The 15,782-nt window shown below is 44.2% G+C and overlaps 2 protein-coding genes across 5 annotated transcripts in view; both read right to left on the reverse strand.

Annotated features, from left to right (window-relative positions):
• Nucleotides 1-2,003: 2,003 nt before the first annotated feature.
• Nucleotides 2,004-5,655, reverse strand: LOC308284603 (tubulin beta-2A chain; the record flags this gene model as incomplete). 4 transcript variants are annotated; one of them, XM_080725277.1, is made up of 4 exons in its annotated part: nt 2,004-3,151; nt 3,804-3,914; nt 5,001-5,109; nt 5,599-5,655. In XM_080725277.1, 4 exons carry the CDS (start codon nt 5,653-5,655, stop codon nt 2,067-2,069), a joined length of 1,362 nt encoding a protein of 453 aa, XP_080581403.1. In that variant the 3' UTR covers nt 2,004-2,066. The 4 variants fall into 4 exon arrangements, with proteins under 4 accessions (XP_080581403.1, XP_080581402.1, XP_080581405.1 ...); XM_080725276.1 differs by having other exon boundaries at nt 4,974-5,109; XM_080725279.1 differs by lacking the exon at nt 5,001-5,109 and having other exon boundaries at nt 5,622-5,655.
• A 3,121-nt stretch (nt 5,656-8,776) lies between these two features.
• LOC308286198 (solute carrier family 22 member 23-like) overlaps nt 8,777-15,782 on the reverse strand; it is a 63,531-nt gene continuing 56,525 nt past the window's right edge. The window contains exon 10 of the mRNA XM_080727157.1: nt 8,777-14,071. Within this exon, the coding sequence (XP_080583283.1) occupies nt 12,283-14,071 (1,789 nt within the window). The 3' untranslated portion in view covers nt 8,777-12,282. The remainder of the gene's footprint in view (nt 14,072-15,782) is intronic.

Consider the following 15,782-nt stretch of genomic DNA (forward strand, 5'->3'; position numbering starts at 1 on the left):
TTATAAATAATCTGGTTTCCTTTGTTTTCTTTCACTTTGTCACACTGCTGTAATGTTTTATACATTATCATGGGTCTTCAACAGGGGGTCTGGGTTGCGTACCATCTGAGGGTCTGGTACCCAGCTACATGCTATACCCATCAGGTTTGCTTGCCAGGAAATCCAAATACATTGTTTGGCAAGATTGTCCCAGTAGAAAAGATGATAAACCCAGACAAGAGTTGAGTGCAGGAAATGCCATGTTTGTGGAAAGAGTGAAATAGCAATAACAACTGGAAGCACATTGTGACTCGCTCAACAGGGAAAGGTGAATAGACATACAGTACCGGTAGATCAAACGTGTTTCAATTATTAACACATTTATGCTTCCTGCATTCCACTGAGTACTATCTAGTTCCTTCCAGTATTCATCCTGTCATTGTTTGATAACATCTGTGTCAAGGTGGCCCCAAGCTACTGGCTTGGCTCCTATGAAAGACATCTTGTTTATTGTTGCTTTATACGTACAGTATAAGTGAATCAATGAGTCAATGAATGAAACATGAGTAATAATTTACTTGCAGGCAGTGTTCCATCACTGTAGTGACATCATTGCAGGTGTGAAAGGCCGGGTGACTTACTTCTGTTGAAGTGAGAGAGACAGATCGTTGACTCAGCTCTTTAGCAAAAGATGACGAATAGGACAATTCATTGTTACAGATAGGCAATGTCTAGGGTGGTTCAAATTGTTGTCTATAAGAATGGAGCTTGAATCTTTGGGGGCATATTCAAGACAACTGTACTTCAGCGGTTTAAAAAAGGCAAGTCTGAAATATGATCAGATCATTGAGGAATGACAATTATTCAATGTACCGATATGTCAATATTTCCACCAGTGTTTAAAGGCAAACAAGATTTGTTTTTGATGTTTTTTTGCAGGTTGGTGGGTGGGGGCTTTGTGTGTTCTTTGTATAATGTCAAACCAATGAAAAAGACTAATAAAAAAACGAATAATAATAATAAATACATTTATATCTTTTAAATAGACTCATGGAATGAATTAATATCAGTATTTGTGAGAACACAAACAGCTCTTTTGCCACAACTTCTGACATACGACTTATCTCCTTTTAGTTAAGTGGAGTGAAATAAAGTTATGTTTGACAATCTCTCTGTCATGTAGAATTCATTGTCTCGTAATGTGATGTATTGTGCCTCTGTGTTGGCCAAGGAAGTTCCGATCCTATTTGCTGCTACTGTACATTAAATGTTATTTTTTTCTTTTTCTTTTTCTTAAGAAATAAATATACAGTTGAAGAAAACCTTTGGTATCAATATTTTAATGTGGGAGTTGATTCTCGAAAGGAAATGACACAATTGATATTTCAGAATTAATCCGCCCATCCTTAGTCTGTAGTCATGAACACCTGAAAGACTGGTTGATGTTGAAAAGAACTTGCTTCCAGCTCACAAGTGACAGCAAGGTCAGGTCAGTAAATACCTGAGGACAAAACTAAAAACTATTTTAGTTTTGTCCTCAAATTACACAAATTAAATACAATCGATCAAGACATTATGAAGAGACAATGTTTTATCTCGGATCATTTGAATAGAATATGCTGTACTTTGTGAGAAAATATAAAATTCATAAGTAAACTTGGGAGTTATAATCGTATACGAGTACTTGGAAATATCTACATCTATGCAAAGCATTGCAATACAAAAAAGACAAAACATTGATGGGACAGCAAATTTATTTTGACACATAACAGTGAATGCTTTGGAAATAAAAGTTACAAAACCTGGCAAAGCCTGACTGGAAAACCAATGACTATAATATTCACATAATTGTTAAGTTCTAAGATCACTCATGGTCTCTTTCCAAATATGAGCCACATTGATAGACACTATATGAGGCTAAATAGCTGTATCTAAAGATAATTTGCACACAGCAATATAGAGTAACATACATCTCTTTCATCATCCTTATTTCCCTTCTGCACTTCCTAACAACAATTATGGATTATTCCCAGCGATTGGTTTACGTAGCACACAGACTGTAGTACTGTAGTTCCATGCATTCACCATCAGTGACGGACATCATGGCGAGCCTCCTCCTCATCCTCAATCTCATCTTCCTCATACTCTCCCATCTCGTCGGCGGTGGCGTCCTGGTACTGCTGGTACTCTGACACCAGGTCGTTCATGTTGCTCTCCGCCTCCGTGAACTCCATCTCGTCCATGCCCTCTCCGGTGTACCAGTGGAGGAAGGCCTTGCGGCGGAACATGGCGGTGAACTGCTCCGAGATCCTCCTGAACAGCTCCTGGATGGCCGTGCTGTTGCCGATGAAGGTGGCGGACATCTTCAGGCCGCGCGGCGGGATGTCGCACACGGCCGTCTTCACGTTGTTGGGGATCCACTCCACGAAGTAGCTGCTGTTCTTGTTCTGCACGCTCAGCATCTGCTCGTCCACCTCCTTCATGGACATGCGGCCGCGGAAGATGGCCGCCACGGTGAGGTAGCGGCCGTGGCGGGGGTCGCAGGCGGCCATCATGTTCTTGGCGTCGAACATCTGCTGCGTGAGCTCCGGCACGGAGAGGGCGCGGTACTGCTGGCTCCCTCTGCTGGTGAGCGGGGCGAAGCCCGGCATGAAGAAGTGCAGGCGGGGGAAGGGCACCATGTTGACGGCCAGCTTGCGGAGGTCGGCGTTGAGCTGTCCGGGGAAGCGAAGGCAGGTGGTCACGCCGCTCATGGTGGCCGACACCAGGTGGTTGAGGTCGCCGTAGGTGGGCGTGGTCAGCTTGAGGGTGCGGAAGCAGATGTCGTATAGGGCCTCGTTGTCGATGCTGAAGGTCTCGTCTGTGTTCTCCACCAGCTGGTGGACGGAGAGCGTGGCGTTGTAGGGCTCCACCACGGTGTCCGACACCTTGGGGGAGGGCATGACGCTGAAGGTGTTCATGATGCGGTCGGGGTACTCCTCGCGGATCTTGCTAATGAGCAGGGTGCCCATGCCTGAGCCCGTCCCGCCGCCCAGGGAGTGTGTGAGCTGGAAGCCCTGGAGGCAGTCACAGTTCTCAGACTCCTTCCTCACAACGTCCAGGACGGAGTCCACCAGTTCAGCTCCCTCTGTGTAGTGGCCCTTGGCCCAGTTGTTTCCAGCTCCACTCTGACCTGAAAGGTGCATGGGGGAGGGGGTTTATAAACATGCCATTTGAGCAACCATAATTCATTCATAGATTAGAATGGAGAAACAAAAGCGGCATTACAAAGAAACTCTGCAGCTTGGCTTGAAGAGCAAAGACGATTTGAACGACTTTCTGTGGGTGCAGCCAAGTATTATAGGCAATGTGCTTTGCTGATTCAACAGTAAATGCATTTGATGTTTATATTTATCATAGTCTATTTTGTCCATTGGTTATATTCATATTATATATCATAACAATGAAGGCAGTTGCTCCTTCAGTTGGCCATTGTAGTGAGCATCATGGTCAGAGTAGTAGTGAGGCAGCTTGAGATGGGTTGTGTTGGCTGTACTCTCGCCTCATGATCAGCACTGCAGTAGTATCCCCTTCAAGACTACATTTCGCTGAGTCATACCCAGAGCTGTGTCAGCGTGACACAGCTGTGCATAGACAATGCATCACATCACTGGCATATTGCTGAGGGGCTGCAGTAACTTTACATGGATGAATATATATACATTACTGTCTGATAAATTAATAAATAAAAACTAGCTGCTGGCTTCAACAGATATGACGGCAGATGCTGACACGCACACAAACCGTGCAGCTGCCTGAGAACGAGCAGCGTCAGCAACACTCACCAAAAACAAAGTTGTCCGGCCTGAAGAGCTGTCCGAAGGGCCCGGAGCGGACCGAATCCATGGTGCCTGGCTCCAGGTCCACCAGGATGGCACGAGGGACATACTTATTACCTTTGTGTGGAAAGAGAAGATAATAAGAGTTTATAGCTGGTTGATAGAGAAAGGAATGATGCAATCATTGCAGTAGATGGGGATGAGGACAGAGAATGTCCAAACGTGATCTTTAGATGAAATGTGTTTTAATAAAGAGAGTGATAACAATTATGTCATCAATCTTGTGTGGAAACTTTATTTTTTATTCTTTAAACGATGTATGCAATGGGAGCCTTTTCTGTCACACACCTGCATCTCCTTCCAGCCTCCACACACCTTGGCGACCCCCACCCCCTCCATCTGTGAGCCATCTTGCATGCAGACTGCAGCAGCATGCTGCACTACCAAACTGCTTGTTCTAGAAGAGTGCTGAGTTCCGTAAAATCCATTCAAGGCGTGACGTCCCCATAGACCTGACCCCCCCCCCCCCCCCCCTTTTCGCTCATCATCTGTTGCACTCTTAAGGAGTGAGTGCTTGTAAAAATATGTCAATCATCGCACTGAATATTTTAGGGGGGAATTTTTTTCGTGGTATATTCAATCAATTCACGTGAAACAGTGCCCCACAGTTAACATTGATGCCAGCTCACAAAACGGAAACAATCAATAAAAGCTATACTGCTGATCATTGGAAACAAGATAGGCCTAGCATGTCCTATGTATGTCTATGCAGCTTTCTGTTCAGGCCTCTATGTACTTCCTATGGCAAATCAGTGGGCACATGACTCTGGCAGCTCAATAGTGATGAGGGACACTGGATGCATTTGCAATGACCTTCAACATGCCTGGCTAATGAAACCCGTGGCATGTGCAGTGAGTTGAGCACGGTGTGTGCTCTGGGTCAGCTATACAGAGACTGCAGATATACCTGTGGGCCTCAGAGAGAAAGGGAGGGGAGGGAACTGCATTTAGAAGGTTCTGGTGGTGTCCTCATTATATCCCTGCACTGATAGCTGAACCTACTTTTACCAAATTAGGTCTTCAGCTTGCATTGCTGCAGGGCTATTAATAAAAGCAGAAAAGTGCTTGCTGAATGGAAATTCTAAAGAGAACCATAAGGCCTTATGATAAGGCTACATATAGTGTGTGGTTGTGGAGGTTTACCTGATGCCTCATTGTAGTACACATTTATCCTCTCCAGCTGCAGGTCACTGTCACCTTGGTAACTGCCAGTGGGATCAATGCCGTGTTCATCACTTATCACCTCCCAGAACTAAAATGAAACAGATATGCGTCAGTGTTCATCAGACACATCATACATCATTATGTAATGTGAGTTAAAGTGGCCAAACATTAGAATCCTGTGGGTTAATTGTCGTGTGGCCATATTGCAGCTGCGCATCTCCTGCTGCCTCTGCAGCCTGCCTCGTTGTCATACCCACCCAACCCTACCCACTCAGCCAGAGCAGACCAGCCCACACGACCGCACCCACTCATCATAAAAAACATAGTTAACAACATGATCTCAAAAGCTCTACATTCTCTTCAAGGTGATCTAGGATTTGTCTTAAGTCATTTGTTATAGACTAAATTGCATAAAACAATATGGCCAGGACATTACAGTGCAGACAGGCGTCGCATCACAATTAGCCTAAACTATTAACACTAATGCCTCGATTGTTTTTATTGTAGCCTATTTTTCTTTTTCTTTTTTAATAAAATAAATTAAAACCAGTCAAAACATCGCCCAAACATTGCCTACCTTAGCGCCAATCTGATTTCCACACTGTCCGGCCTGGATATGAACGATCTCCCTCATGATGCGGTTTGGATGCGGGCAGAAAGCCTCTTTGTCCCAACTTCACCGGTTCCCAGTCTTCCTTCCTTGCCGCTGTGTTTGTGACAAGCCTCACTATGATGATCAGCCCTCGCCAACGTTACATTCCTGAGTCGTGGAGCCGGCCACCGAGATAAACGTGCTGCTGGTGGGATGACGTCACACCAGCAGAGCACCCTAATGTCCCGCTCAGCCAATGGGAGGCCGCTGATTTGATGCAGTGGACCAGAGGATGCTGCTGCATCACCTACTGACGCCTGACATCACCCTGTCTGTCCCAGTCAGACAAAATACTGCCTGCGTTCTGTGTGTAGCAGTGGTGGAAAAAGTACTCAAATGTTTTACTTCAAGTAAAAGTATGAGTAACACTTTACAATAAGGCACAAATTCTGCAGCGTAGAATTACTAGCTGTTACAAGTAAACGTCCGGATTTCAAAATATGGGCCAAAATATAGAATAAAAATACAAAAGTATTGGCATCAGAATGTAGGCTACCTAAGGTACCAAAAGTAAAGATAGCCTACTCAAATGCAGAATGTCCCAGTTTTCAAATGGATACAAATCTTCAATATCACATCTACAAGCTCACAATGCGTCGCGATGCAACACATTGTGAGCTTGTAGATGTGATATTTTCAAAAGGCTGAAATGTATAGGCCTAGGGCTGAAGTAGCCTAACTTTCCGGAAGAGGGCGGTTTACGAGGCTAGGGATGAAGTGGATAATGACAGAAAATTGATAATAATACATTTACCTACCCCCATTGATTCCGGATACATTTTTTGTCTTAGGAATGCGACAAAAAACTAAAAATATTATTGAACTTCAGTCTCCATGGGGTGAGTAAGCCTAATCAATAGAAAAAAATGTCATTTTGGGGGTGAACTACTCCTTTAAGTACACTACTTAAGTAATACTTTCTACCACTGCTGTGCCCATTAAAAAGGACACTCCTTTAGTTTCCCAGCCCAGACTGTTGTTTTTACTGCCAATAATGTACAGTAGGCCTAATACACTATACATAGACTCAGCCGCCTCCATTGCCCCAATCATTACCCACATTTTAATCTATCTATCAAGCAGGGTTACATCCCCCAGGACTTAAAATTAGCCAAAGTAACCCCCCTGCACAAAAAAAGGCAGTAAACTTGACCCTGGCAACTACCGCCCAATTTCAATCCTTAGTTCCATCTCTAAGTTAATGGAACAAAATTGTCTATGAACAGGTGGCTAGATATCTTGAAGAGAAAAAAATCATCTACGAGTTCCAATCTGGCTTCAGAGAGTCCCATTCCACAGACACATGCCTCATCTATTTGAATGATTACATCAAACGTGCGATTCACGATGGCAAATATTGCGGCAAGGTCATGCTGGACCTCCAAAAGGCATTTGACACCGTCGATCACTCTATTCTGATTGATAAACTCAAAGCTATCGGTCTTGACAGCACAGCAGTGAGATGGATGCTTGGTGGGGAGGGAACAGATGGTGGAAGTCAACAGAACCCTGTCCCCCCCATCCCAGTAAACTGTGGAGTCCCCCAAGGGAGTATACTAGGACCACTGTTGTTCTTAATATACATAAACGACATCTGATTGTGACTGCAATCTGTTTCTGTTCGCGGATGACTCGGCTCTCCTAGTCTCTGGCAGAGACGTATTGCAGGTTGAAAAGGCCCTTAACTATGAACTAAACATGATCTGCACCTGGCTCAATGACAACAGACTCTCAATTCACCCAGGTAAAACTGAATGTATCCTCTTTGGATCTGGTCAGAAACTCAGCAAAGTTGAGAACTTCACAATTAAAGTAGGTGACACTGTGATAACAAGAAAAAAACACATCTGCTACCTGGGTTGCATCCTGGAGGCTAACCAGTGAAAAAATGACTACCAAGGAAATCAATAAAGTCAACCAACGAATTTGTTTCTTGCAAAGGGTTGCCCCGCTGATCAATATTATACATCTATGTATCTCGAAAGACCCTAGGAGGTGCTCTTATTGGGCCCCTCATTGATTACGGAATCCTTGTTTGGTATCGCGATGCCCCAGCTGCCTTAAAGTTAAAGCTCCAAACAGCCCAGAACAAACTAATTAGGGTCTTGCTTGGTCTTCCTCCTCGGGCCCACCTTAGCGATCATCACCACGAAAGCGTGGGGTGGCTCAAAGTAGCTGACAGAGTACAGCATCTTGCAATGGGCCTGGTGTACAAGATACTACACTACACCTCCAAGATACCCATGTACCTGACAAACTACTTCCTAAAGGTCAAGGATATTCACGATCACAACACCAGAGGCAGCTCCACTAATCATGTTCAACGTTACTAGATTTAACACTAAACAAGGCTCTAATTCGTTCTCCTGATATACGTGAAACGCCCTTCCGCAAGCCTTAAAGGAGAGCAAATCCCTATAGCCTCCTTCAAAATTGGTATGAAAAGTCACCTTCAGGCGGCTGCTACTCGTGACTTGTAAATAGACTAAGCCCCCATTCTGCCCCCTTTCTGCTTTTGTAAATTATGTTACGCTCTTTCAGCTTTTGAAATTGATGTTATCCTAGAATAGATAAAGTACTATGTTATATCCGTCTGTCTTTCAATGTTATATGAGATACATAAAGTGTGGTTCCTGTGTAAATAAGCCATAAGGCTTTCTAGGATCTCCTTTTAGTTGACCTTGTACCAGTGATTTGTGCTGTTATGAAACTGTACCTTTTTCTATTGCAAACTGCTAATACTGTATGTCACAAAACCGCTCATAGAAGAGAATAATTATGAGCATTTTTGTAGGCTTTGTAGGCTACTGTATGTTGTGCCTTTATGCATTATAGCATGTCATAATAAAGGTTAAAATAAAATAAAAGTCCATATATGGGTATTCCCAGATGATGCCCAGTTAGTATCAAAAACTAATATGGTATTCTTCTAACATTTGGTGGGAAATCATCTACTGTAATATTATTGCAGGTCTCAATATCCTTGCTTGAGACCCAAGTGTTGCATCATACAGGGAGGCTCACGGCCAGAGGAAATTAAAGATACAAGGATACCCACAGTTGATCAATAAATAATGGATTTTATTTTAACAACACGTATGGCTTATGTACAAGTGCATTATTTGTGTTAAAAGAAGGGAAAAAAACATAGTAGTGTATAATGGTACAATCCATGTTTTTTTTTTTTTACATTCATTCAAATCCCATTAACAGAGATTCTATGCCATACAATAGAAGCTCCGAGATGTTTACAGTGGGGAGTTAGTGGACTGGAGACTATTCCTAGTCAAGTTTAGAACTGTTTACCAGTCCATGTTGCAATCTACGGCATGATATAGCTGGTCTTAACTGACAATCACAAGTAATTTAATTTCATGTGGTTGTTTATTTTTATCCGAGGCATACCTAGTGCTCTACTGTAATCTATAGTCACTTCTTGCTCTGTATGCCATCATTGGTGATGTGCCTTGCTGTGGGTTGCGCTCACTTGTACCATTTTGCATCCCCAACTTATTTAAACTGAATGCTTACTACACCAATGGCTAGAGAGAGTGTGGTAAAAAATAATTGCATCCAACTGAAATCTGAAATCACACTGGTTGTATTGTGTAATTGTCTCTACACAGGAATTACATGGGCTTCAGCAATGCAAAAGTAATTTCTCTGACATACACACAGACAGAGAGAGAAGCATTCAAGGACACAGGTTTGTGTAGTCAGACAAACGTGTAGCTATCAATCACTGCAGGCAATATACTTGACTAAATGTGGATGCTGGAGTCGCTGGACCTGTTTGATTAACACGCTGTAAACACCTTATGTGATGACGTGAATTACTCTATGTGTTGGTCTATTACAATGGTCAATTTGTATCCAGACTATGCTGTCTTGTCTTTTAAGGCAGACGATCTCTAAATGATCTGACTTCACAGGATTACAGAACATTGTGCTTTGAGTATTGCCATGTGTTTTCACTCACGCAAACATTCATTCACATTTCCATAGATGGCAATTGGCAATCCCAAACTTTTTTTTTTATGATTAGAGCCTCCATACTACCACCTATCTGAGCTGCATGGAAGAGATGGATAACAACGCCATTCACAGGAAAACCACCTAAAGCAGGTATGCTTGACCATCCGGTATCAAAGCATAGTGTATTATAGAACAGTGCATATGACTTGGAGATAGGACATTTCTGTGAGTAAAGTAGTAGTACCTGTAACTCTTGACAGACAACCACACAAGTGTACAAGTAGAAAGTGGGAACAACTGTGAACATCTGATGATGTCTGCAACCACTGAAGCATACTGCATTTCTCTTAGATGAGTGCTATTCCCTGGAAGAATATCACCACTGTCAGGCGGAAACCTTGTATCTCCAAATTACAACATAGTTTTTCCCATACATTAATGTCATATACGACAGGGTCGTGCAAACAAAGCGAAAATTGCCGATCTACGAGCTCACAACACAAAGCACTTTTGAGCTTGGGGATTGGCTATTTTTGTAAATGTAAGGAAAAGGGGTTAAGTCTGTCTGTGGGCTTTATACATATTTAACCAATGAAAATTATTAAAAAGAGCTTACAACTAAATCATAACTACGGACTCAATTGGAAGTTGGAACACATGTTATTTTCCTCCATTTCCTAAACAATGTTAACACTTTGACATACAAGGTTTTTGCCCCACAGCGGCAGTATCTAACAATACAACACACTGTGAGCATGAGCTCTGTCACATTTGAAATGACAAGACATCATTCATTTGGCTCTAAATTTCTACAGTACAGTAGTTTTGTATTATTATGAAAATCGCTGTAAACAGTGGCCTATCTGTAATCATAGCTCTTACCTCTGGACAAAGGATATAAATTACAATTACCTCCATTGCATCAAGTATGTAGCTACCATTGTCAAGTTAGTCACAGATCTTAGTCAAGTATATAATGCTGTCCACAATTGGACATGGGCTTTGGAAGAAAAAGCTCCTCATGTATATATACACATTTTTTTTTCATATACTTATCAGAGACAATTTCCTTGAGCAAAAGTCCATGTTAATTTAATCATGTTAATATGTTAAGGTCTAAGATGAGAAATAAAGGAAGAATTGGACCTACATTTTCCACAAATGTATAAAACTATTGCAGCTATTGAACATATTCACACAGTAGCCATTTTGCTCAGACATCATACTCAGGCCACCCCAGAGTATGACGTAAGATAAATGGCCGCCATGTGACTATTGTCAATTGCAAGGTAAACTTAGTTTTATGTGTAGATATGAACCATGGTATACAAAGAAGAAGAAAAAGGAAAAACTATGTTCACTTTACATTGTGATTTGAAAAAACACAACGGAGACTGGCAATGTTTAGATTGTTTGTGATGAAATGAAACATTCTGTCACCCACATATCCATTTCAAAAATAGCTTGTGTCTTTTTAGGATAGTTACTATTTTGAACATCAGCTTGTTATATTGACAAGTTCACAAGATTTCTTTTCATGCTTTGTCTGCATTGCAAAGCATAAGGTGCCACGTTAACATTCACACAAACATTGTACGAATGTCTTATACCTTTATACATAAGGGCACACCATGGAGGATTATGCTTAAAAACTCAAGCACAACAACAAAGTATGCATTTTACTTACAATATTGCATTTACAAAAAACAATTGCATACCATAAATTTCATTGAAAGGAACATTTGGAAAAATAAAAGGCTTCTTCAGACCCACAAAATCTGGATCTGTCGCTTTCTTTCTAATCACCATTCATGTACTCAGTCACATGTTAACAAATGCAACTCTACCAACTCATTTACAAACCATATTTTTGAATATGTTACTTTTTGTTATTACCTTTTTGTCTTCTTCAAAAGACCAAATTGTATTTTTGAACTTTAGAATAAGCCCAATTTTATTGTACACATTTTGTATAGGGCTAGGGTCTTTAGTGACTGCTAAATTATTCCCATCGGTTTTGACCTACTAATACTGTCTTTATTCTAAAATCTTTTGATGTCATTAGATTACATTTCATATGGGCCAAACGGTTTTGGTTTCATGTGTACAAAAAGTGCTCCTAATCAAATACAAAACACTCCAAAACATTTCCCTCCTTCAAGGTAAGGTGTTATTTCTACGCAACTATGTTGAACAGTAGTAAAAGTACAATTCCTTTTATGTTTTTTGTTTCTAAGCATCATTGCATTTACTACCACTCTCCTTGATGACATGACTCAGTGAACATGGGTACCTTTCTTTTCTTTTCTTACTCTTAAAAATGACAAGACAGTGAACCTTGTTGATTTACATGAAGGTATTTCATAGGCTGGTGGATGTCTGATGACATTCAGCAGAGCAGAATTGACTTTCATACTGTCACAGACCAACCTCTGGCACTCTCCCACTTGCATCATCCTGTTCATTGACTACTGAGAAACAAGCACCGCTGTAAAACATGTTTCTCCAAATGACGGCAGTCTTCAGTATGTGCCTGTGGCCCCTGCAGGATAGTCAGTGCCCTTGTGGGCTATTTCCTGTCACAGGGTCCTCTGTTCTTTTTTCTTTTTTCCTTTTGCTTTTTGTCTTGCTGGATCATGAAGACATCACTCCGTTGACAATGTTGTTTTCTGTGATGGCACAGTCTGTGATGGGTTGAACACCAGAGTCTATAGGCGAGCTGACGGTGCAGTCCACTATGGAGGCGGGAGCCGCCTCTGAAGGATCACAGTCTGTGATGGCGCTCGATGCCGAGTCTATGGCGAACGAAGTGGCAGCGTCCAGTGAGGGCTGAGCAATGTCTGTGACAGTCAGAGTGGTGGCATCCGGAGGGGACGCATGCACAGTGTCCGTGACAATGATGGGAGCTGGCGTAGCTGAGCCAACAGCGTCTATGGCAGGGGATGCAGACCCATCAACAGAGGGGATGGGATCTGATTCGACGGGTGGAGGAGGAGAGGGTGGAGGAGGAGAGGGTGGTGGGAGGGGGGCAGTGGCAGCAGGGGAAGGAGGAGGGGGAACATCAATAGCACCGGGGGAGGTAGAGTCTAACTGCAGGGTTTGGACAGAGTCTGCATCCGGAGGAACAGGAGAGTCCCTTGGGGAGGGCGGAGCATGGGGGATGGAGGGCATGGGAAGGCCAGAGTCAGCACTGGCAGTGGGGGAGGAGTCAGCAGGAACACCGCCAACTGACAACAACGGCGGGGGAGCGGCGGGTTCACTGGTGATTGAAGCCGGGGAGGGAGTGGCAGGGGTGGTGGGGTGATGGTCTGGGGAGGGAGGGGCAGGGGTGGTAGGGTGATGGTCTGGGGAGGGAGTGGCAGGGGTGGTAGGGTGATGGTCTGGGGAGAGAGTGGCAGGGGTGGCAGGGTGATGATGGTCTTGCGCAGGCGGGGTAACAGAGGCCACCACGGCAGCAGGTGCAGCGTTTAAACATGGTGGTGTGGTCGTCTCCAGAACCGGAGAGGTGTTGATGATGTCACCAGCCGGGGGAAGAGGGGATTCCGGGGGAAGAGGGGATTCTGGGGGGATGGGGGTTTCAGAGTGAATGAGGGATTCCAGTGCTGAGCTAGTTGGCGGGGGTTCCATGACGGGAGTGGCAGGGAGAGACACGGAGGTAGGTAGAGATTCGACACAAGGGTCCACCAGAGAGGTAGGCTGGGTTTCCACGGCAGGGCTGGAGACGGTCGGCTCTTTTTCAGGTGAAGGAGCAGTTTCTCTTATCACAGGAACAGGAAGATCAGTGGACGGCTCCATAGAACCCATGAGTGGCGTGGTGGAGTCCTCGGCACTGGGCAGGAGTGGGTGTTTGACACACGGGGCCTTGTGTAAAGGAGTGGACAACAGCAGATGTTCTTTACTGGCCAGTATGACACACCCTTTATCCAAGTTGGTGATTATGTGCGAGGGAGAAACCGAGCGACCGTTGAGATCTTTGGGCTGGATCTTGGCAGGGTGGACCTCCAGCGAGGCGGGGACAGATATGTCTATGACCGACGGAGCGGTCAGATCCACCGCAGAGGAGGCCGTGGAGTCCATGGCGGCCACGGCGGCGGTCGGCCCCTCGTGAAGCGGCGTCTCGCTCACCCGAGTGTAATCCATGGACCTGTTGCTCTCGGCCTGCGCCAGGAGGAGGAGCTGTTCTCCCGGCCTCCTGGGGAGGAGATGGGGCTGGCGGACGTAGCTCTCGCCGTCCGCCAGGGTCTCCGGGAGGGGCTGGTAGCGCGTCTCGGGCAGCAGCAGAATGCAGATGATGCAGATGAGGGTGCAGCAGGCGAAGATGACGTGATGGAGGAAGTAGCCCTTCTGATTGTGGAGCTCCATGATGGGAGCCGTCAGCATGCCGAAGCCCGCACTGGCCAGGACCAGGCCCAGACCTCCGCCCCTAAAGGTAAGAAATACAACATGATCAACTCACTGGCCAGGACCAGGCCCAGACCTCCACCCCTAAAGGTAAGAAATACAACATGATCAACTCACTGGCCAGGACCAGACCCAGACCTCCACCCCTAAAGGTAAGAAATACAACATGATCAACTCACTGTCCAGGACCAGGCCCAGACCTCCACCCCTAAAGGTAAGAAATACAACATGATCAACTCACTGGCCAGGACCAGGCCCAGACCTCCACCCCTAAAGGTAAGAAATACAACATGATCAACTCACTGGCCAGGACCAGACCCAGACCTCCACCCCTAAAGGTAAGAAATACAACATGATCAACTCACTGGCCAGGACCAGACCCAGACCTCCACCCCTAAAGGTAAGAAATACAACATGATCAACTCAGAGGCGCCGGCAGGGGTAAAATAGTGAGGGGACGATATTGCGGGTGTGGCCAGGTGGTGACGTCATGACCGTAACCAAGCGTACACCTCGGACTTTAGTATGTAACTAGCCTATAATAAGCAGTGTAATGTGCTGTTAGATGACAATTGTATAGGTAGCTCTGGATAAAGAATTGACAGTAATTCAACTTTCAAATGTCATTTTCACAATACATAACTTGTTTTATCCTGCTGTTCTTATTTAAATATTAATTATCATGCCTATAGCCCTCCAATGTTGTACGCCTATCATGCCTTCTGTAATCTCGGCATCATTGAGAATGAGCTAGGGCTCTGTGCTCAGTTTAAATGAACAAAGTAAGGGAAATTCAAGCTTACTGTAGAGTGAAAGTTAGAACCCACTGAGCAATGTCCGTCTATAAAGCCTCAAAATTGTACTTATAAGTATCTTACAGTAGGCTACTTAAGTAAATGTAATTAGTAGTTACTTTACACCACTGAATCCTGACGTAATTTCAACAAGTGGCAGACGTTAGAACCGGTTGAACATGTTTAGCACAGAAAGATCAAGTGCGTATTAGAAGAATTAGCATGTCTAACTCTGAGGGGGTCGCGGCAACCTCCAGCAAGACAATGGGAACGTTGGGACTATAGCGCCGGTTGGGTGAAAAAAGACAGGCAAAAATACAGAAAAATAGGTCTATAGCATGAAAAGTGAGGGAACAGCCTGGACCGAATGGCCTATGGGTCCGGCACCTATGGACAACCACTGACCACTTAACATGGCAGTCATTTGGCTGCTGTGTTAAGTGGTCAGATGGGTGGGCCACGTGCATTTTCAGAGCATGGCTAATTTAATTTTTTTTCCGCCTTGGATCAATGGAACTACGGTAGTATAGTTTAAGTTACTATTCATCTGTATTTCAATGAAAACTAATCGTTCAAGGTTTTAAACAAAAAATATATTTGTTTTGCATTAATTATTATATCATCAATACAATCTTTTTTGCCAGTCTTTTGCCATTAATTTGGGGGCCCACTTGCAATACTCTGACAGCCCACAGGTTGGGAACAGCTGCTGAGTGTACACCATAGAGTTATAAGAAGAATAGAGAGGACACCAGACATCCCCGCCCGTCCACTTGCATTGAGTTGCTCACCCAGCGCATGAGGCGTTTTCACCCCTTCTTCCGGGTAGTAAAACCGTGACGTAGTGGGGCCTATGTGACGCATGTTGCGTCATAGTTTGTGTTCATGGACGCGCTGGGGCTCCAATTCATGAACGAGCACTTCCGGTATGAACGCGCG

The sequence above is a fragment of the Nannobrachium achirus genome, assembly GCF_963921795.1.
Source record: "Nannobrachium achirus genome assembly, chromosome: 5".
Classification (NCBI taxonomy): Eukaryota; Metazoa; Chordata; class Actinopteri; order Myctophiformes; family Myctophidae; genus Nannobrachium; species Nannobrachium achirus.